Source organism: Triturus cristatus, chromosome 9 (assembly GCF_964204655.1).
Source record: "Triturus cristatus chromosome 9, aTriCri1.1, whole genome shotgun sequence".
Classification (NCBI taxonomy): Eukaryota; Metazoa; Chordata; class Amphibia; order Caudata; family Salamandridae; genus Triturus; species Triturus cristatus.
The window spans coordinates 1,186,008,338-1,186,031,767 of record NC_140592.1 but is presented as its reverse complement, the minus strand read 5'-3'; the positions used below and the strand labels follow the sequence as shown (position 1 = coordinate 1,186,031,767).

General features: G+C 47.9%; 1 protein-coding gene across 1 annotated transcript in view; it reads left to right on the top strand.

The window, feature by feature from the left end:
- Positions 1-1,303: 1,303 nt before the first annotated feature.
- LOC146799597 (cysteine-rich protein 1) overlaps positions 1,304-23,430 on the top strand; it is a 43,162-nt gene continuing 21,035 nt past the window's right edge. The window contains exon 1 of the mRNA XM_085627171.1: positions 1,304-1,442. Coding sequence (XP_085483297.1) covers positions 1,403-1,442 — 40 coding nt within the window. The 5' untranslated portion in view covers positions 1,304-1,402. The remainder of the gene's footprint in view (positions 1,443-23,430) is intronic.

Sequence of the window (23,430 nt, the reverse complement as noted above, 5' to 3'; positions counted from 1 at the left end):
GAGATGTAGTGTCCTGAGAAATGAGGCACTAGGACCCCGAGGAAAACCGGCCCCCAGCACTGCAATCCACCCTGCCCCAGCCCTGAACACCACCAGGACCCCCCCCGCCCAGAGCCCTAAAAACCATCCCCCTGCCCTGCAATCCACTCTGCCCGCCCTAAAACCTACCCGAATGCCGCACCCTAAACCCCAAAACCCGGCCCCCAGCCCAAAAAACATCCACGACCCCAGCCCCCTAAAACAGCTCCAGCCCTGAAAACTGCCTCTTCCCCTCGCCCTGAACCCTAAAACCCAGCCCCAACCCTAAAAGCTACCCCAACCCCCCCACCCTGAGCCCTAAAACTGGCCCCAGCTCTGAAAGCCCTACTTACTAAGCTGTGTCCCGATCCTTCCTATGCTCTCCCCGCCCATCTGCCGTGCAACAAGACCACTGACTGCCTCTCACGCACGCAATTTGCATGGTTAAGGCATATGCATGGTTAAGGCAAGTTGTGTTCCGCTTGCATTGAAACAGCATCCGTGGTTTAGCCTGCGTGGTTTAGCCTGCGTGGTTAACGCCGTTTCTCTCTTAAGCCGTATGGTTTTGTGAATCAAAGGCTCTGTGATTCGACCTTCTGGTTCTCTTGGATGTGAGTAATTTTCTTTTTGTCATTTTACTCGCTTGTTAAATAAAATAGATTTGTTTTTCATAATAAACAGCATCTCTCTACCTGGACCGTAGATGCATTCAATGTACTGCTCACACTGTGCCTGAATTCCACACACGGGTTTTAATTCATTTTTTCTAGGTTCATTTTCTTTTCTGCATTTTAATTCGGTGCTCAAATGTTGCTTTGTCTTTCTTTCCACTGTTACTTTTTTTCCTTTTCTGTGTTTTATTCTTTTGATCTAATTGTGTATGTTTTTTCTATGGTTTGATATGCTTTTCTCTGTTTTTTATTTCATTAAGTTCCAGTTACTTTCTTACGCTTTTGTACTTTTCCTGTGGTGTAAGCCAATGCATGGATGTTATTCCGTTTCTTCTGGCTTCATTTTCTTTTCAAAAATTTTATTGCATCTCTCTCGTTCCACTACTCGCCCCGGAGTTTATTTTCTTTTTGCTTCTCTATTCGTCTTTTTTATCGTTTTATCTGCTGCGGTTTTTTACTCTCCGTTACGTTTCTCCATTTGGTGCTTATTGCTTAACAGACGCAGTAACAGAGGCTTGCCTGCCTCCCCCTCCTCCCGGGTGGTATTGTCCCTCCTCTACGCCCCACCCTGCCGCACCCTGTGTACAAGAGGCGAACGGACGCGACGAGGGCTCAGAGACAGAGAGCGCTGCCGAGCCGTAGCCCGTCCACGGAGCCTGACAGCAACGCACGACGCACACCTCGCCTGACACCCAACACCGCCCCGCGCCAACATGCCCAAGTGCCCGAACTGTGCCAAGGAGGTGTACTTTGGTAAGGAGTCTTCGCTCAGCCTCCACCTGGCAGCACGGGCTGAACCCTGCGCACACAGGCAGCCTCCTCGCGGCACAGCAGCAGTGAGTGATGGGAGCGCGCGTGCCCGGCCCACCTGCCTGACACTGGGCCCCCAAGCTACTGCCGTCTGCTGCCATCCCACCAGCTCTGCATGACGTTACGGGCTCTGGAGTGTGTCTGTTCCAGTGTCATGCTCCCTGAGCATTACTTGTTTTTCTATTTTCTGGGTGGCACTGCCCTTTGGCCACTGCTTGCGTTTCTGTTTCATGGGTTGCACTGCCGCTTGGCTACTGCATGTGTTTCTGTTAAATGTTTGCCCCTGTGTACTGCATCTATTTACGTTTCCTGGCTGGCACTTGAGCCCTGCTGCCAGCAGCTCTTTCACTGGCACTGCATGGTTTTTCAGTGCCTGGATTGTGCTTATTATCGCGTCACCTACCTGGCACTGTCACTGTGCACTGCAGTGTTTCTGTTTCCCCGTTGGCGTTGTCCATTGGTAATGCATGTGTAACTGTTTCCTCACTGGCACTGCTCTTGGGCATGGCACGTCTTTCTGTTTCTTTTCTGGCATTGTCCCTTGGCACTGCTCGTGCATTGGTGTCCTGGATGGCACTGCACCGTGGCACGGATTCTTGTGCCTGTCTTTCCTTGCTGGCACTGCCCCTGTGCATTGCATGTCTTTCTGGTAAATAGTTGGCACTGCCCATGGCCGCTGTGTGTGTTTTGTTTCCTGCCTGGTACTGCACATGTTTATCTGAATTATCTGGCATTGTCCCTGGGCACTGTGTGTGTTTCTTTTTGCATATGTTTCTTCTAAATATGTGGCACTGCCACTCTGCACTACATGTGCACTGGCACCTTGCACGGCATGAGTAACTGTATTATGTTAACTCTCAGGCAACTCGCAACTCTGATCCTGCTGCCTGTCTGGCACTGTCCCTGGGCACTGCAAGTTTTTCTACATTTGCTATTATCTGATCCTGCCCTACGCTCATACTGTTTGTGTTACCAACCTGGCACCGCCTTTGGGCCCTGCATGTGCGCCTGCTGCCTGCCTGCCACCGCCCTTCGTGTTCTGCTGCTATTACTCGTGTGGCACTGCCTCAAGGCACTGCATGCGTTTCTAGTTTTGGTACCCGAAATGCACTGCCTCGGCCTGCTTGTGTTTCTTCTTTGCTACCAACCTGGCACTGATCTTGGGATGTGCAGATTCTGCGTGTGCGGAACGTGAACAGTGAATGTATTCATGTTTCCTATCGGACACTGCCCCCTGGGCATCAACAGTCTTCATATATGACACCCAGTGTCCCAAGAGACCTTTACTATACTCTGCTTTTCTTACCCAATTGGCTCCTCTCTTGAACACTCCATGTCTTTTAGTTTCTTTGCTGGCACTGCACGTGACCCTCTTCTTGCTGTCAAACATGTACATTATACATTGGAGCAGTGCACGCGCTGTCCAGGGGTACTGTTACCATCTGCCCCTGCGGTGATCTTCTGTTGCATGCATGGCACTGCCACCACCCGAGGAGGGGGGGGGGGGGGGTGGTCTTTTGATACTCGCCTGGCACTAGCCCCAGAAGACATATTTTGTTCCTGGTTTTGAGCTTTGCATGTTCATCTGTACCTGCCTGGCACTGTCTATGGAGAGTCAATCAATGTTTGACGCTACCTGGCAGTGTCCCTTGGCACAACATTCTATATTCTCTTACCTACACAGCCCTACTTCCTGCCCTGTTCTTTCATCCCCTGCCTGGCACTGCCCCTGGGCATTGGATGTTCATCTGTTAACTACCTGCCCTCGCTCTTGGGCATTGCATGTTCTCCTCTAATTGGAAAGTTGTGCCCTGGGCACCGCATGTTATTCAGTTACCTGCCGTGCTGGGTATTGTACAATGATGCACAGAACTGCCCCCTCCCCCCTTTAGTATAATGACCCTCCCGCCCTCGTGAATTTCCATTAGAGTATAATGTTGTTTCTCTGTTGACATTAATAAGCTGTAGTTGCCTTTTTTTGTCTCTGCAGACTGCACATATTTCTTGACATATTTACCGAGGGTGGGTAGAGTGTTCCTTGCATAGTGGCGGTGTTGTTGTAGTTACGTTAGTGTTTCCATAGAAAGAGCATTTTTTATTTTGCTGATAACTTTGGTGCAGTTTCACAAATTTGCACGAAATCCACCCCGCCCCGCCCAAAAGTTCGTCCACCTCAGCTCTTTCTTGGAATGTTTTTGAGATGATCTGGCAAGTGAGGGCCAAGAAAATGGAGCTGGGTTACAAAATGTTGAGTTCTCATGTTAATGCCCATAGGAAAATGTGCTCTTCCATACAGAAAAAAATGGTGAAATTGAAATGACACCAAAGTTGGCAGAAAGCTAGAACTTTACTCATAAAGTGTGTTTTTTGTTATTTGGTGTAAATTTGTTTAGCTGTTTGAGAAAATTGCATTTAAAGCTGTGCTCGAGGTGGTCATGAAGGGGTAAAAAATTAAATATATCTGGATGATTGGTTCTGTGGAAGTCCCTTGGTACCACGAATTAAACATATAAGGCCCTGTGATTGGCCAAGGGAGCTTTTTCTCCTGTCCGTCATTTCAGTACTGTGGGGCTGTGTGCAGCAGAGGTTGGCCTCAGACCATGGCCTATGACTAGGCCCTGAGGCCACCCTGCTGAGAGCAGAAACATCCTCTGCTGTGCACGGCGTTCGGCCTGGCCCCCTGGCCATGCTTCCAACACCAGAATGAGATACACCAACTCACAGTGGGACACCAACACGTTCTACTTTATTCACTCAATTAAAGATTTATAAAGTGCGACAAATCACCTGTGAGGGTCTCAAGGCGCTAGAATGGCTAGTTGCTTGGTGGTCATTTGCAATCTTCAAATTGTCAAAATCTTCAGCAAAGTTCTGAAGTTGAACATCCACACCATAATAATCCACATCTGTAAAGCGCCAACAATCACCCATAAGGGTCTCTAGGCGCTGGGGGCCATCGGGAAGATTAAGCAAGCTATTGCCCAGAGTCACATGGTGCTGGGCTAATCTGTCGCCGGCGATCGTACCGTGATCCCCTGATTCCGGAGTCAGTCGCCCTGGCCGCGGCGCCACACCTCTTCCCTTCCCATATGAACGCCCTCACTACATAATTTGTCTATCGCACTCTGTGACAACTATTTAAAGGGGCCCCATTTCCATACTGCCACTGGGGGATCCTCTATTGTCAGCATAAATCCTGGCCTTTCTCACACACATTTGGGAACAGGCTTTGGCATGAAGCCAAACCCTGCTCACAATTATACCGCTGCAACTACATTAGGCGCACTCTCCTTATCTTGTATTACAAGGGGGGATACTTGCATCCCACACTTCTGTGATGTAACTTTCACCATGGGCAACCACACTTGCCTCCAAGATTTGCTATATTTCCATGCTAGGCACCCACCCATGTTCATCAGTGAAGTCATCGGAGATGTCATCAAAATGTCATTGAACACGACATGATTGATGTAATGTGAGGTAATAAGCAATGCATGGCGCGGCTGCTAGTTTTGGTTGCTCAGTGAACTATAACTGCTGAACTTCAGTGTTTTTTGTTTTTAAATGGTAGTTTTATTTTTATTTTGACATCTAATTATAACATCACTTTAACCTTTCTTTTTTCTGTGAATAAATATATAGTGTGTATGTGTATATCTATACACATGTAATTGTACATGGATTAGTTTTAAAAAACACACCAAAGTTACATAACAGGGATTCATTGACAGCGTCTCGCGCACATCTGCCTTTTAAAGAAAGCTCAGTTGGCTAGTGCACCTGCTGTAGAACTGTAAGGGTCAGTTTAATCAGAGTTGCTGAGCAGAGTAGTTTTTCCTGGTACCATGTGTCGGAATGGACAGGTCGGACTGGACGAGGTATTCACACCTGGCCTGGTACATAATCCCAAGTGGCCCCTTGGCCACACCAGCCCAGTCATGGCTCTTTAGGCAACATTTGTGTACTGATATACTGGACCGATTCACACAATGTTGAATGAGAAACTACCAGCCCTAGAATGCAACATCCTGTTGACTAATAAGGCATGGCTGGTGAAAGGAGTCGGGCATGATGTGGGGCTGCGTGACAGCTGAGCCAGTATTACAACTCGAGATCTTTGCATTAAGTTTGAGCAGCTCGCGGGCACTCGAGGGTTACACCGCATGGTGAAAACAAGTTCTATTTGCTGCTCTGTGCCCGGAGTGTCCCTGCTGCTGCCGCCGTCCACTGGTCTGGCATTGCCCCGAGTGCGCTCTGCATCCTTTGCTTTGCTGGCATTGCGTCAGTCCATGCCGAGCCCACAGCAGAGGCCGTCTCAAAGGTCAGGAAGTCCGCCTACCGCGCCTCGTCTGGAGTAGTGCCTGGAAGCGTTCAGTAATGAAAAAGTGAGCTGTTCCCGCCTCGCAGCTTCTCTCGCGTCTCCTCCCACGGCTCAATAATAAATGCGAGAGTTGCCGACTTCGGAACTGAGAAACCAAGTTTGAGCCTCTGCGTCCGTTCAACATCCTGTGATTCTGGGCAAATCACTTCAACTACCTGCCATAAATGAATGTGTCTGCAAGTGGTGCTCCGGAAAAGCACGGTGTTGATGGTTAAGTGCTGGTGCTGAGCACCGGAAACCACCGGCTCAAATTAAGCACTGCTTAAAAAGAAAAGCGAGAATAGCTCTTGCAACTGACCTCTGTACAGCCGGCCGGCGGGTGTTTGCGTGTAGCATGTGGGCCCTAATGCGAACTCGAGTTGAGGCCACTCGTGTTTCATCCTTCAGAACTCCTTAAATGGATGTCATTGATTTGAGCAGCAGCGCCAATAAGGATGAGGCAATTTAGCCCGTGGTCCTCGGCTTTTCTTTGTGAGAGACCCCAGGGCTTGTAAGGGGTTGGATTGTTCCACTTTATTGAAAACCTAATTTTAGCCGTCAATGAGCCCTGGTTCGTGCTTGGCACTTTTAGCTAGTATCGAGTATTAATTAGTAAATGCGTGACTACAGGTCCCAGAATGCAAAGGACTACCTGAATAAAAAGGAAAGCTGGCTGATGGATCCATGGCCGCTATAAACAGTGCAGTAGGCCTATATTTTGGGGGACAATACACCACTGCAACACTACCTGCATTGTGTTTCAGAAGAAATGCGGTCTGTGCAGCCGCTGCATGATCTGAGCAGGCCTCAGAAGAGAGCCGTTCCAGGCTAGGGAGTGGCAGGAACAGAGTTAATCACCGCAAGTGCAGAGTGCGTTTCTAGAAATAGTTCCAAAATATGTTGAGACAGACACGAGAAATGCAGCCAGTCTTCTTTTCGTGCATAGCTATTTTACTGTTAATTGTCTTCCTAAAAAATGACTGAGCATTTGAACATTCAACTTCCAGCCCGCGGCTAATATCTCGGAAAATAAACCTTGTGATATCTGACATGAAACCGGAGAGCCACACTTCAAAACATTTGTAAAATCCCACTAATTAAAAACCAGGCCAGGGCTCACCTGCTGCAAGATTGGCGTGCTCAAAACCTGACGATATTGCAAAACTAACCCTGCCCCCCCCCCCCCCCCCCCCCCACCGGGCCACTGTCAGGTTTAAATATGCTGAACATGAGATTTTCTTACAGTGGGGTGTTTTCCCAAGGTTCTGACACAAGATTTATGAAGAACTCTCATGTTTCCCAATTCCATGTAAGAGTAGCTAATCCAGCCCAGGTTTTTACTTTGCATTCTGGGGTTTGTAGTCCTGTTGATTCTTTTTTTTCTTCTTTTTAAATCAGACAACAACTAGTCTGGATGAGCTTCTGGTATGGACCTGGATTGTAAATTGAAGAGTACTGTTTATGTCCCCCCTCTGTGGTGGGTGGATACCCTTGCCCAAACTGTGCCTCCAGAGACCTCAAGATGTCCAAAGACAGCGGTTACTGTTACAGAGCTCACACATTTCCTGGGGGAAAACCCTTCTAAATTGAGTTGACTGACTTAGGTGAGTTATGGGCTCAGGAAATTTGATCACACTAAGGTTTTCTTCGGGGGGTCAGGGATCAGGAGTTCAAATAGGCAAAAATCGTAACATCCTGCGAAGTGCATGAAATTATAATCCTGCTGGTATAAATGGCCAAAATTCATAATTTTGCGATTTCATAATTTATTTTTCAAATATACCTAAGAAGTTTTTCCTGCTTTTAGAGGGAAATTCTCCAATATAAATCAGTTTAGGGGATTTTTGTATGCAATTATTTTTTTGCTGGGAAAAAATAAAGTTGTGAATTTTTTCTCACCTATAGTTGTGTTTTCAGACCTTTTCTCCTGCGATTTTAAAAATAAGTGTACGAGTCATTAAATTTGCAATGCCTGCTTTAGAATCTCAGAAATGTGTACAAGTAGAATCCTGCAGGTTTTCACACAACACTACTAAGATTCAATATGTAATGGGTGAGTGTGTAGAATATGCCACAGTAATGACCTCTTGAACTTTTTTGCATCTGTATTACTGCTTACTGTAAAATGCAGATGTTGGATTTCCGGGCACAGAAGTGGCTGACCACAAAATGTCCTTCTGTGCAGTGTGTTAAATCGCTTGCTGCTCTCTAGCTTCTCTGTGGATTTATTAGGATGAAGTGCACTCTAGTTTGAACAAATGTCCTTAAAGGCAGTCGCTTTTACCCTTAAAACAGCCACTTGCTCTGGAAAGTACCCCAAAGTAGTTTGGAAGTACAGAGCCAAAGAACCTTATTACAGGCATAGAAGTCAAGCCACATCATGTAATCGGGGTATGTCTGGACCCACATTAGGGCCACAACAAAAGCCTTATTTTTGAGCGCTCAAAGGCAAATGTCCATCTTCCTTTGTTTTTGGAAATCCTAGCACCAGCGCTGTATCAATGTGACTTTCAGCTGATCCTGGTTTTAATTCAACATCACTAAGCTCAAAGTTGTATTATGTATAATAGAAACATTGAAACCACAAGTCCCAGCATGCTTATTTCTGAAAGCCAGGACTGGTTGAGCCACTTCACTGCGGCTCGGATATCACTCTGCAGCGTATGATGGAACAAGGTAGGGTCTTAATCCATCATCAGAACAGATGATGGAATAAGGAAATACATAAAATATATCATGTGACATGTAGTCAGTGGGGGGACTTGAGGAAGTCTTGGGGAAGGTTAAAGGGGTTCGCCCCTACAGGAAAGGGGGATCAGAGGGTGCTGGTCCCATCTTTTATTTTTATTTATTTATTTATTGCGCTGGCTAAACACGGAGGTATCAGAGCGCTTTACACAAGGAAACAGTGTGCTACAAATTACAGAGATTTCACATTAATAACCGAATGAATACATATTCAATACAGGAGTTATTAGCGAAAACGAGTCGGGATCCAAACGGATCAAGGAGAGTTGGGAGTCCAAAGGAAGGAGACAGCAGTGGAGGAGAAGATGAGACAAATGTCCGAAGACTGTCTGGGTAGGTGACGGCCAAAGCGGTGTGCCAGAGCCAGTTTCCCCTATAGCTGTCGGAGCAGCTCCACCGGGGATAGGCCATGCGGGTCGGACTCCGCCGGCTTAGGGTGAGGATCAGGAGACAAACGAAAGACTGGAGTCCATGTGCGGGTGAGTTGAGATGGCGAGGGTGGGGGGTAGGAGAGGATATGTAGCTTGGCTGCCCTCTTTAAGTCAGGTAGGTCAAGGTTGTTGATCACTGTGACTCTGAGGCTGGGGGTTTTCAACCACAAGACTTGGCCTTGACTAGGTGGGATCAGTGGCAGCCATTTTAGGGTCAGGCGCGGAATGTTGTTCAAGTCCCTTGTTGTTAAGGACAGGACAGTTCCCTGGATAAGGATTATGGTCGACCAGGAGACTCCATGATGATCGAGGGTGGAGGTCACCAGTTGGAGAGAGCCGAAAAGTCCTGCCCGAAACAAAAGCAGCATGGGCGTCATGTTGGAGTCAGGAGCGGCCGGTAATCAGTATTTGTCTCGTGAAAGGAGAAAGCCCTATGGTAACGGGGGCAAGCCCAGTCCACCTTCAGAGATAGTTATGGGCCGTTAGGGTTTTACACAGAATCTCCACTCACCGTCAGCTCAAAGGAGGTCACCGGAGTGCCGAGGCGCCATCTTGTCCAGCGTGTCCGCTCCATTGTGCTCGGTTCAAGATACTCGATTCCCCGTCCAAAGTGCAAGTTCAATCCCGTCTCCTGTGTGGAATGGAGAACCGGGGAATGGCAGTCAGGCGGCTACGCGGAACACCTATTTCGGCACCGGGCGCAGTCTCGCAGCTCCCCTGGTGCCATCAAGGAGGATAGGAAGGCCAGGATGTCGCAGCTTGTATCTCCGCGGAGCAAGGTCCAAGAAGGGCGCAATTCAGCTTCTGGGAGTCAGCAAGTGCTCAGGCAGAGGAATCATTGGGCTGAGTGTTACCACAATGCGGCTGGACGTCGCTCTGGAAAGTGGAGCATCAGCTCCGAGCGGCCATGCTGGGAGCTGGCTCCTCCCCTCCCCCCATCAAAGCCTGCTTATGAGTCGAAGGTCTCTTTGAACAGATTGGATTCCAACACTGTGTAGGTCTGAATTGACAGCAGTTGAATGACCCAGTTCATCAAAACCTTTAAATACAGATAGATTAGGCTTTGGTCCTGCCTGGAAAATTATTCATTCTCAGCTCGTGCTGTTGGCTGTTTGGTGTATCATTCCACCACCTAAGGATCGGCTTGTATTTTAATGCAGGAGGGACTATTTTACATCTCAAAAGGTACGGTGAATCATCAGACACTTAGGGCCTCATTATGATGTTTGTCGGAAAGGCTTCGAACGGCATTCAGTTTGTCCGAATCTGTGTCGAAACCCGCATTTCCCACCAACTTGAAAACTTATCCGACCGACCGATTACGATAGTTGGAAACCGTTCTGACTTTCCGACTCGGTTCTGACTGGCATTCAGAGAAACCAAGTCGGTCAGAGCCGACTTGTACAAGGTTATGGACCGCGTTTCCGACCAACGTATTATGATGTCGGATTCAGACAGCCTTTCCGAATTGGTTTGTCTGACACAGATCGGCTGTTGGAATCAATTTTGGGCGCCCGTAGCAGGCCCCCCTTCACCTAGAGTCCTCCACTTGGGGCCCGTGTGGGTACCCATAGGTCCCCTCTTTCCAACTATGCATGGTGTGGCAGGCACCAGGTGCAAGGTTTTCGCAACCACCCCTTTCTTCAATGGGAGCCTGTGTTGTCGATCGGAACACAGGCTCCCATTGAAGTCAATGGGAGTCTGACCAAACGGTGTTTGGAAATATCGTAATCGGTCAGTCAGACTCCCTGAATCCGATTCCGTCAGGAACCATTCCGACAAGGAGTTGGTCGGAATGCTTTCCGACTGACATCGTAATGTAACCCTAAATTTTAATCTTGTAGTTGACAGGTACACAGAAAATAAAAGCTTTATTTTTTTTTTTTCACTGCACCAGGATTTTTAATGTTTATTTAGGACTCAAAATGCAAGCCAGACCTATTGACTTTCCCACTGTTGTTTCTTCTAATGGATGTTACGGTGGGAAGAGCGCTCAGGAAGGGATCAAGGAAGTCCATTGGAGAGATACCTAAACTTGCATGGTTCACCGTGGTATCATGGAATGCATAAAGTGCATACATGGGGTGGAAGCCTCTCTAAAAGTGCTCACTCCTCTGCAGATACAGCTGAGCTCCTGCTCAGAGGCAGCCAAGTCCCTGCATACATAGTGCTGAACCCATGCACAGATAGAGCAAAGACCATATAGCCATAGGTAATTTCTTTCATTGAGCTGGACCTAAGTTCCTCCATGCATAGTACTGTGAACCTGCGCAGACAGAGCTGAGCTCTTCCAAATATGCAGCTGAGCTCCATTGCAGACAGTGGTGAGCTCCTGTGCAGATATAGATCCTGGTGAGCCAGTTCACAGTCCGAGTTGAGCTCTTTCAGCATTCATTCCTACAATGTAAACCCTGAGGTTCTGTGGGAACTGAGAAACCAGGGCAAGCTAATGTTCTGTGGGAGTATCACATGTCTCTCGCCCAGGTTAATCTTCTTGATAGAGAGTGAGGAGGAGAGGGTGGGAGGGAGGATGGCAGTGAGAGAGAAGGGATTGAGAGAAGCGATTGAAAAGAGCGAGTGAGTGAGAGAAAGACAAGGTAGATAGTAGTGAAAGAGAATTAAATGTGTTTGTGAATATGGACAGAAAGGTGAGAAGGAAATAAAGAGAGTGTGACTGAGATGGAAACGAACAGAGACAGAGTGTGAAACAGGAGACACCAGAGTAAGAGAAGTATGAACAACTCCACAACAATAATGCTAAAGCAAACTTTGTTATGTTAAAGGTAATTGTGAGGTACACAGCTCACCCTCGAAAGTACCCTGGTCCTGAGTAAGCAGGGGTTATGTTGGCTGTGACTGGGACTCGTCCAGGTGAAGAGCCATGTTTTCAGTTTCTTGCTGAGCTCAAGTACTGAGGATGCAGCTCAGATGTTTAGGGGTCGGTTGTTCCAGGCTTTGTGCATGAGGTAGGGGAAGCACAACAGCTGACTCTTTGTATGTGGCATATGTGTGCGAGCAGGATTCTAACTGAACAGAAGTGCTTGGTGGGTGTGTTGCGTGTGGGTTATTGAAGGGGGAGATAGTTGAGGTCTTCGTCATGCGGGTTGATGTGAACATGGGCTCGGGAACCTAAGTGTGTCTGGCCACTGGGTTTTGTATAATCTGAATTCTGCTAGCAGCTAGACAGTGATTCCGATAGAGTGTGTTGCCGTAGTCCAGCTTACTGGTGATGAGGGCCTGGGTGACCATTCTGCATGTGATGACTGGGAGCCATTTGAAGATTACATGGAGCATTATGAGGGTGTAGAAGCATGAGGTGATGACTATGTTGACTAAAGCAAACTTTACAGCATATTTCACCCATTCCTTTTGCTCTCTGCATAAGAAGTCTACCTTTCACTGTGTCACTGGGCAGTGCTGTTTGTGGAAGGTGCTGATACCAATCTCCAAAGAAACATTTTGGTCACCAGCATACATTTATGTTTTAGCCAATTAAGCACAGGGTTGGAGAGAAGGTTGTTAAACATGTGACAGATTCACTTGGCACCTATGTTTTAGAATTGTAAAAGGTGGTCTAGACAATTTTTTAAATTGTGTTTCATGTGGAACATTAAACATAAACCCTTAACATACTGAAGGAGTTTGGCGCTTTATATATTCACTTCCCTTGTATGTTTGAAGCCGGTAAACCCCAAAGTGAGTAGATGGAGGAGTAAAGCATGAAGCTTGTGAGGACAGGGCAACTTCAAGGGTGCAGTAGGAGGGGTTTCCTGCAGGCTCCTCTGTTAGTGCAAGTGTGCTAATCGTTAATGTATGACTTGGTGGCACCAGAAACAAAGGGAACCACTTAAATCATTGTGCCCTCAAATCATGGTCCCCTCAGTGAACAAAAGCTCTGCGTACCCCTACATCGCTAGCTGTACCTTCCATCTTCCTGCTCGAGAGCACCAGTCATCAGGTGAGGGAACATGAGCTCCACACTGGCTGAGAGTGCATGCGTTGTGCACTGGCTGAAACTAAAGCAGCCCTTTGAGAGTGGTGTAGGAGAGGTTTGAGCTTGCACACATATTCCCACATGCTTGGGGCTACTCACAGGTCTCCTTCTGGATATATCAACCTAATCTTTTAGAAGTGTCTTATGCTGTCGATGCTCACCATAACAAGAATAAATGTAATTATTACATGGCTTCAGACCCTTCACTAATATGGCTGCCTACACTACTTCCCATGATCAATTTCTATTGCAGCATGCACACATTTAAATCTGCGCCTCTTTGTCTAGCCTTCTTTCGTTTGTGGAGAAAGAAATAGTGACTGAGTGCAAGTTTGGCTTAGGTGTAAATATTTAATTAAATTAATTTAGAGCTAAAACATTGGGGACTGGCCGTATAGCTGTAATTTGCAATATAGCCTCATTTCTCTCACAGCATTTTAGCCATTTTAAAGAAGTATTGTAGGGCCAAAAACTGAAAAAAAGGTTTATCAACCATTTGAAAACTACCTTAGATAACAGAAAATACCACATTATAAAAGATACTCATCCCCAGCACGATCTCTGTTCCACACTGATGGGTACAATGGCGATTACTGAGCAGTCATTACATCTTCGAGTAAAAATATTTCATGATTACATGTGAAATAAAGATTTCGTCACCACTGTGCAAAGGTTTTGCATTGTCCAGGCTACTAGGATTAATCAGGTTGGAGGACCAGGGTTATTGAAGTTATGTGTAAAAAATGCAAAGTATGTGACACTTCTGGCGGTATTATTTTCATCTGTTTGACCTGGAACCAACAATTTTGGTGAAATATGCATATTTTGGAAATTATGTGGCAAATTCAGTAAATCCATAATTATGCTGTAAACTCTGCAGCTCCAAAGTCACATAAATACACAGATCTCACCATTGTCTATTGCTTTATCAAGAATGTATGTGTGATAATTAAACAAAACCTCAATATTTTAATTCCAGTCAATGCCCATTGTTAGCTGCACTTTGAATAAAACAGATTGTAATATAAAAAACACATAACGGATGCCTTGTCATTGCAGTCTCAGACTTTTGGTGACATTTACAAACTACAAGGCCAAAGGTATCACCAGAACCCCTCAATGGTAATATTTGACTAGATTACACAGAAACCTATTATGCATGTTCTGTATGTACTTAACTTTAAACCATTGTTTATTAAGTAAGGCTCCCTATTTTCTGTTTTTACTGATTTTTACAGATAAATACAGACAGAAAACAATTTATTTTCTTGTCTGTATTTATTTTACATGTGGTTAAAAACGGAAATTGGAGTGCTTTTTGAGTGATTCTAAATACACTTTGCAATGACTGGCAGGCCAGTAACTGTCTGGATTGATAGGTAAGAGGGGTTAAAAAAGAAAGGAATTTTAGTAAAGAGGCTTAAACAACAGTAGATATGTACAAAGCTGATACTGAAATGTGCATATTTTTATATAAGTGCATTGATTTATCTTCTGCGGGTGTTGATATCACTGACACCTGGCAGGCATTCAAGCATGACTGCATATTGGTCAAATAAATGTGGAGATATCACAGTTTCCGCTTTATGCTTTTTCACTAAACCCATAAAAACAAGGATAAATACAGATAAAGTTGAAAAAAAATATATATAGATAAATAAAGACAGAAATGTCCAAAAAATAAATAGCATAAAACCGGGAGCCTTATATATAAGCAAATAGATACACCTCAACCTTAAACAAGAAACAACTCATTTTGGTCCTATTCATGTATAAAACAAATACCAAAATATTTTGTATTTGGTGCACTCACTAGACATCATGAGGAATGCAGTCTAATGGCGATGTCAAAACATCAACAGAACATGAGTGTTCATAAGGAGTGGTGAAATTGAAGGTTTGAAGCTTTTTTGAAAGTTCTAGCCATCAACTAAGGAAGGAGATGTGGTCTAGAGGATAAGCTGTCGATCCGAGGACCTTGATTTATTTTAAATCCAGCTTGGCATTGGCAGAAAATTGTGCAGTTCTGGGAAATCACTTATTCACAATGTGCATAAGATTGAAATGTGTCAGATATAGTGTACGTGGGTGTGTAACAAAAAGATATAAGCCACCACTTGATGAATACAATCTTGCATCATTTTCTATCACCTTCCATAATGGCCAATGCTCTGGGTTAGGTCCATACTACAGAAATACCAAGACATGCATGCTTTACATTGTGAGCAGGTGCCCAGCTTATTATTCTCTGTTGATGCCCCTTCCTTATGAGCAGTTGGTGAGCCCACCTCATACAGTGACCGCTAGATCGAAGCTCCCACGATTTTCTTTATCCCGGTTAATCCGTCACACCTCCGGTCTACTTCTCAATGTCTGTGAGAGCACTTCGTTGGGCACTTTCGGACATTCCCCCACACACAGCTTCTTGTTCCCCGGAAGCATGTTATCATTATGCAGTTCATGCTATTTTTCATCAGAAAAGAAACTTTTCCAGTAATCCTTCAGTGCTTTCATTTCTGACATGCACAGGACTCGCTTGGTACCAACCATCTTGATGACATCTGATGCTCGCAGGTCTGGTGGACACTCTCTGAGCTCCAGCTGTGCTCGGTGTCTCAGGGGAATGCATTGGCAAAGACAAAAGATCTGGCTGTAATGTGCTACTTCAGAAAAGAAGAGGCATGGACATATGCCTTTTCCATGCGATATCGAACACGGAACTATTGGCCTTGCAAATGTGTATTCTAATGTTGTCTCTGCTCCCAGTGTGCAGAATGGTAGCCCCACCAACACAGTTTAGTAGTGGTCCCCACCCCCAAGTTCAGGTCTAGTTGCGCCCCTTTCTGGTGTCACTGCACGGATTTAACTGTTTATGCCGAGGTTCTGCAGACAGCGGTCTCCCAGCCTTCTCAACCATGAGCCAGGTCTACAATGGCTGGTCTTGGTAGGTGTTTGATTCCTGCTTGTTCCAGCAACAGAGAGGCAATGCAGAGGTAGATGGTCACTTTCCTGGTACAACGCAGGCCTAATTCTTCCTGGATGCAGGCCCGGCCCCTGTGACCGTTGTTCCCCAGTCCTAAATACACATTTTCGTCGCTGGAGGTCATTATGAAGCAGCAAACCTGGAAGTGATGGTCTCCACAGAGCGCTTACCAGGCACAGGCTCCCTCGCTAACTTCTGAGGGTGCCATATAGACTCCTGCGCACTGTCTCTCACATCTGACATGTTTTCTGGGTAATCACATTTCTACGTTCCCTGCAGTTTTTTAGTTGTGTATTTCTAACAGAATATTTATTAGTTGGACATTTTCTGCACGTTTCCCTCCAGCCATAATTCTCAGGAGGAGAGAGAGTGTTCAGGGGTGTCAGGTAGGATCAGGGGCAGGGCAGAGAGGCAGATGTGCAGCAGCAGCTATGAACATAGTCTAGGGGCACTGCAGGCATTCATTGATTCATTGCGAGTCTCTGTTTAAAATCGTGACTGAAACCGCGCAAGAGGAAGTTCCACGGGTGCGCCTGCAGAGTCCAGAAGCGTGGTTTCAGTTTTTGTCATCTGCGTGAAGAGAGTGTTTGTTATTTTGTGCATTGCTGGTTCCTAGTTTAATTATTTGACCACACCTTTCTCCAAGTTCCGCCCTCATAAGGCAATGAACGTTCACATGCACGAAGACTTTCTCATGCTACTGCTACCTCACCTTTAGTTTGCAGAACTTGCCTGACCTCCGGGCGAAGGCCAGCACTCTCCCCAGCAGCTCTGCCGGATTGCCGACCGTGCTAGCATCTGAGCCTTCACCTGAAGCAGGGTTCGAGCCAGCAGCCCGTCCCTGCGCCTCAGGTCGCGTAGCCACTCCAGGTTTTTTCCTCAGTGCTCCACTTGGTCACTGTTATTTCTCGCCAATTTTTCTGGCTGACTGCTCATTGTCAGAGGGTTTTCCCCTCGCTGTACTGCCCATAGTTTGTTTCCTTCCCCTCTCTTCCTGCCGCTGCTGCCCCTGCGGCCCCGCCCCCGACTCAGACGCTCCCGCCTCCCTGCCTCTTCTCCCGCCCCCTCCCCTACATATGGCGGCTGTGCGCAGCGGGCACGCCGAAGGCAAGCCCATCTGCGCCTTGACCGCGACCCCCTGGCCCCCGCGAGAGCCACGACACCCGATGCCGCTATGACGCCAACTTCCTCCACGAACTCAACGCTGGCCGATCATCCAACTGCTTCCAGCCCACCCAAAGCTTACCCATGGACCCTTCTCCTGCCGAAGCTGCAGCTTTACCAGCCACCGAACACCTGCACATCCTGCCCTACCCGCCAGGGCAGGACGCAACCATCTCAGATGCTTACTACTCAACACCTGCTCTGTCCACGAGCACGCCATCGAACTCTGGAAGCTACTCGACTCAGCCTTCCCAGATGTCGCCTTCCTAACGGAGACCTGGATGAACCCCTCCTCGACACCCGACATTGCCATAGCCATCCCGGACCACTACAAGATCACCCGAAGGGACCGCACCAACAGACCAGCAGGAGGAATCGCCATTGTCCAGAAAAATACCCTCAGACTTTTGACCAGCACCGAAGACACCTCCAGCGCCGTCGAACACCTGCACTTCCAGATCCACAGCAACCCCACCACCACCCTCAGAGGAACGCTCGTTTACAGACCCCCCCGGACCCTGGCTGCAGTTCAGTGACTCCATCACCGACATCGTCAGCACGCATGCTCTTGCTTCCAAAGACTACATCCTCCTCGGAGACATGAACTTCCACCTCGAGAACCACAACAACAGCAACTCCATCGCCCTGCTCGAAAACCTCGCCAACCTCTGACTCAAACAGCTTGTCACGACTCCCACCCACTCTGCCAGACACACGCTCGACCCCATCTTTTCCGTCTGCAACCACGTCACCTTCAGCCAGACCACCGAACACCACTGGACCGACCACCGCTGCGTCCACTTCACCTTCAAGAAACTCACCACACACCACCACCTGCAACGGATCCCCCACCACAGCTGGAACGAGGTCACCGAAGACCAGCTCATCACCACCCTCGCCCGAGACCCACCAACTGACACCCCCGACACAGCCACCCGCAACCTCAGGCAATGGATCGACGACTGCGCCAACACTCTCGCCCTGATCAAAAAACCCTCAAACAGACCCTCCGACAGAAAGGCCAGCTGGTTCACCACCGAACTCCAGGAATCCAAACGGACTTGCCGAAGACTCAAGAAAAAGTGGCACCACGAACAGACACTGGACAACCACCCAGCCCTCAAGAACGACAGCCGCAAGCACCACCAACTCATTCGAGCCACCAGAAGGACCTCCTTCAAGGAACGCATCGACAGCAATGCACACAATAGCAAAGAGCTCTTCAACATCGTGAAGGAACTCTCCAACCCCAGCTCCAATGACATCCCGCCGTCGCAAGACCTATGCAATTCCCTAGCCACCTTCTTTTACCGCAAGGTCGCAGACATCCATGACAGCTTCAACCCACAGACCCTCCCGACAGCCGCCAACACCGCAGACTCACCACACCGCAGACTCACCACCCCGCAGCCTCACCAACCTCCTGCTCTCCTAGACCCACATCAACGACAACGACACCATCAAAACCATGAACACCTTCCACTGTGGCTCACCGTCTGACCCCTGCCCTCACCACATCTTCAACAAAGCAAACCACATCATTGCACCCCAACTCCTGAAGATCATCAACAGCTCTTTCGAGACTGCCACCTTTCCGGAAAGCTGGAAGCACGCCGAGATCAACGCCCTACTCAAGAAACCCACAGCGGACCCAAAGGACATCAAGAACTTCTGACCCATCTCCCTGCTCCTGTTCCCGGCTATAGTAATTGAGAAGATAGTCAACAGGCAACTGACCCACTTCCTCGAGGAGAACAACATCCTGGACCCATCCCAATCCGGATTCCACAGCAATCACAGCACCGAAACCGCCCTCATCGCTGCCACCGACAACATCAGGACCCTACTGGACAACGGCAAAACTGCGGCCCTCATCCTCCTGGACCTCACGGCCACCTTCGACACCGTCTGCCACCACACCCTACGTACTCGCCTCCACGACGCAGGGGTCCACGACAAAGCCCTGGACTGGATCACCACCTTCCTCACCGACAGAACCCAGAGGGTCCGCCTCTCCCCATTCCGATCTGAAGCCACCAAGATCACCTGCGGCGTACCCCATGGATCATCCCTCAGCCCAACCCTTTTCAACGTCTACATGGCACCACTCGCCAACATCGTCCGATCGCCCGACCTCAACATCGTCTCCTACGCCGATGACACCCAGCTGATCCTCTCACTCACCAAGGACCCCGCCACCACCAAAACCAACCGCCACGAAGAAATGAAGGCCATCATCGAATGGATGAAGAACAGTCGACTGAAATTAAACTCCGACAAGACAGAGGTCCTCATCCTCGGTACTACCCCCTCCGCCTGGGATGGCTCTTGGTGGCCGGCCGCTCTGGGAGCCGCACCAACACCCACCGACCACGCACGAAACCTGGGATTCATCCTGGACTCCTCTCTCTCAATGACCCAGCATGTTAACGCCGTCTCCTCCTCCTGCTTCAACACCCTCCACATGCTTCTCAAGATCTACAGATGTATCCCCACCGGAACCAGAAGGACGGTCCCCCAGGCCCTCGTCAGCAGCAGACTGGATTACTCCAACGCCCTCTACGCAGGAACCACGGCCAAACTCCAGAAAAGACTACAACCCATACAAAATGCCTCCGCACGTCTCATCCTCGACATCCCCCGCCACACCCACATCACAGACTACCTGAGAGAACCGCCAGCTTCGCTCCGCTGACCTTGCCCTCGCCACCGTTCCACGCATCCACAGGACGACCACCGGTGGCAGATCTTTTTCCTACCTTGCCGCCAAGACATGGAACACCCTCCCCACCCAGCTGCGACAGACCCAGGACCTGCCGACCTTCAGGAGACACCTCAAGACCTGGCTGTTCGAGCAGTAGCTGCACCCCCTCACCCCTCAGCTCCTTGAGACCCTCACAGGTGATTAGTGCGCTCTACAAATGCTTGATTGATTGATTTATACCAGCTCAGCTGAGTTGCGGCAGGGAAAACCAGAGGGCGGCCACACCGCGAGCCTTGACGGGAAGGTTCTAAGCCCAGGACTGGACTAGCCGTACCGTGCGTTGGCCATATTCCCCGGACACTGAAAGGGTTGGGTCAGATTTTGCAGCAGTGGGGGGTGGGTGTGTTACTGGGGGGCTGTTTTGCAGCTGTACTGCTCTATCGACCCCCAGTAACAAAAGCAGTAAGCAATCATTTCCAGCCTCCCGGTACCAGGCATGTGGGCTGATCCAAGAAAATTGCCAGGGATGCTTTGGGTTTCCAGTCCTGCCATGTCCCAGGGCCGCCATAAGGGGGAGCAGCTGGGGTAACTACCATGGCCCAACTCTGGGCAAGACCAGACACGTGTAATGACACAATATGAGACGATTAATTATGCACAGTAAAATGACATGGATAACTACACCTTATTGTTTCAGCGTCAGGAATGAAGGTGATTTGCAGGAGCATAGGGAGAATAAGTGTTGACGTAAGGCTCTTCCTGCATAAAGGAATTCTGCAGGTTATGCACATTCTTTGAAAAGAGTGTCTCCTCCAATTAAACGAATATTGAAAAATCCCATCCACTGCAGCGCACATTTTTGAGATGATAAATTAAAATGAGAAAAAAAATGTTTATAATGTTCCACTTACTTCTGTGCGTACTCGTTATTTGCGTCTGCAATTTGCATAGGGTAGTGGGTTAATGCACCTGCAGCCAACGATGTGCAATGTGTAAACCACAAATTGGAATCCTCTGGGATCCTCTGAGCCTTTTATCCTTCCAAGGTCTGTACAATTCCTGGGTTAAGGGCTCCCATCAATATGGTTTCCCATGGGCCCCCTCCAAAGCCTCAAACTGCTCTGGTCCAACCCGAGTCATGCAGTCAGTCACACGAGGAAGCTCAGACTAGGCCCCAGGCAGATGTATGTTTGCTGGATGAATGCTCCCTTTCATTTAGGAATAAGGTAATTTAAGGCCATTTGCGCCAAACTGAGCCCTCCTCGTGATAATGCTGTAAGGAGGCTACTGACAATAACCTTAATTTAGCATTAGCCCTGACTGTGAGGGATGAAAGAACCGGGTATCATGATACGCGGAGGGTGATGAGATACGTGTGTGAGTGAAACAGGCATTCATACCAGGAAAGTAAGGGGGTTAAGGAGAGATATGAGAAAGAGGCATTGAAACTACTTTACATTCAGAAATATCGAAATAAAGACATTTAGTGTCATTTGATATAAATATGTTTGCTTGTTTTTTGGTATTGCCCAGAGAATCATTCATGTTCAGTTTCAGTGTCATTTTACCATGTTTTTAAGTTTTCCCAACATGACTTTTCTCTTTTTCTCCTGAATAAATGTAAACTTTTACGGTAAACAATTACAGAGCTCTTAAGCTTCCCCGGCCGATATGTGAGTAACTCATCCAGGTTTTTTTTTTGCTTGGCAATCTGGGATGTGTAGTCCAGGTATATGATGGGAGGAGCAAGACTACACGTCCCAGAATGCACTTTAAAATCCTGGACTGAATGAGGTACTCGCCTATGGACCTAGGAAATAACAGAGCTTGGCGTTTAATCGAGTTCAAAGTTTATGTCCCATCAGTTGAGAATTGCTCCCATAAATCGTCACAAAACCTGTCGAATTGAGTTGCCAGATCAACTCAACACACCAGGACACAACTTTTCCACTCCTGGGCGTTCCTTTTACACATAATATTACTCCAATTGAAATGCAACAAGACTACACGTCCCAGAATGCAGGGATTTGTAAATGGCACTGCCACCTAGTATCTCTGTCTAAGAGGAGTCCCTCAAACAAAGATGGCACATTTGTGGAAAGAGGGCCTATAGTTACTGATGGGCATATTAACAAGGGCTTTATCTCCGCTTTTTTGGCTTTAAAAGCCAAAGAAGCGGAGATAAAAATATCGCCCTATCAACAACAGGGTGCTAACATGCAAAATCGCATGTTAGCACCCTTTTTCACTACGCTTCCCTTTGCATCTCTAATGAGATGCAAAGTGGGCGTTCCAGAGCAAGCGACATTTCTCCTATTATCAAGCTTCACGCTAACCCTGTTAGAGACAAAAAAAGCAGCGCTAACCACGGTTAACTTAGCCATGTAATCCAATGGGAGGTGGATTACATGGGTAAATCCACCATGGGCTATCAACAAGGATATCCCTGTCCTTGTAGTTTTATCGCTGCATTACCAGCGATAAACTCCCAAAATGCTGCTATCGCTGGACTTTTTATCGCCTAGGCGGTTAGCGTTGTTAATAACGCGATAACCAGGCAATATTATCCAGCGATAGCGGGCATTCAAAAAATTAACGCTAAGTGCCCTTAGTGTTAATTTTCCCCGTTCCTTGTTATTATGCCCCCTTGGCTACTAAGTAGATCAAAAGGAAATGCGCTTTTGATGGGAAAGGTTTTGTTAAAGACATGAGTGTACAGTTGGGGAATCAAGGTACAAGGGTAAGACGTCTGACACAGTCACTGACCATTCCAGAAGGATAGTGGCTCACGAGATAAGAAGGTGACGCAGGCGCGCAGAGATAAGAAGGTGACGCAGACACGCACATCACCACATTGATCTGGGTCAGGCCACAATCTGTCTTGTCCCTCTCTTTCATTTGACAACCTAATGCATTCTGTGTATTTGGGTAGCCTCGAGAAAGCGCTCAAGGGTGAAAACGTTTGGCAGTCAGGTGGACTCTTTGCAATCCTGCTGACGTAACATAAGACAATATCTAGTTTTGGAGATCAAGTGTAGTGCGCAACCATTGGGTCAGTGAACATCTATTGGTGCCCGTGATCGATGCCAGGTGAACTCGCTGCCGTCTGCTGACCGCTACCATTTGTGCAACTTGCGTACAAGGAGTTGTGTTCTGGTGATTGAAGCAAGTGGACTTTTGGAATCTGGGCGCCCTTCACACCTCTGGATCCTCATTGGCTGGAGCCACGGGGGCTGTTGGAATCTGTGCGCCCTTCACACCTCTGAGATCCTCATTGGCTGGAGCCACGGGGGCTGTTGGAATCTGGGCGCCCTTCACTCCTCTGGATCCTCATTGGCTGGAGCCACGGGGGCTGTTGGAATCTTGGCGCCCTTCACACCTCTGAGATCCTCATTGGCTGGAGCCACGGGGGCTGTTGGAATCTGGGCGCCCTTCACACCTCTGAGATCCTCATTGGCTGGAGTCACGGGGGCTGTTGGAATCTGGGCGCCCTTCACTCCTCTGAGATCCTCATTGGCTGGAGCCACGGGGGCTGTTGGAATCTGGG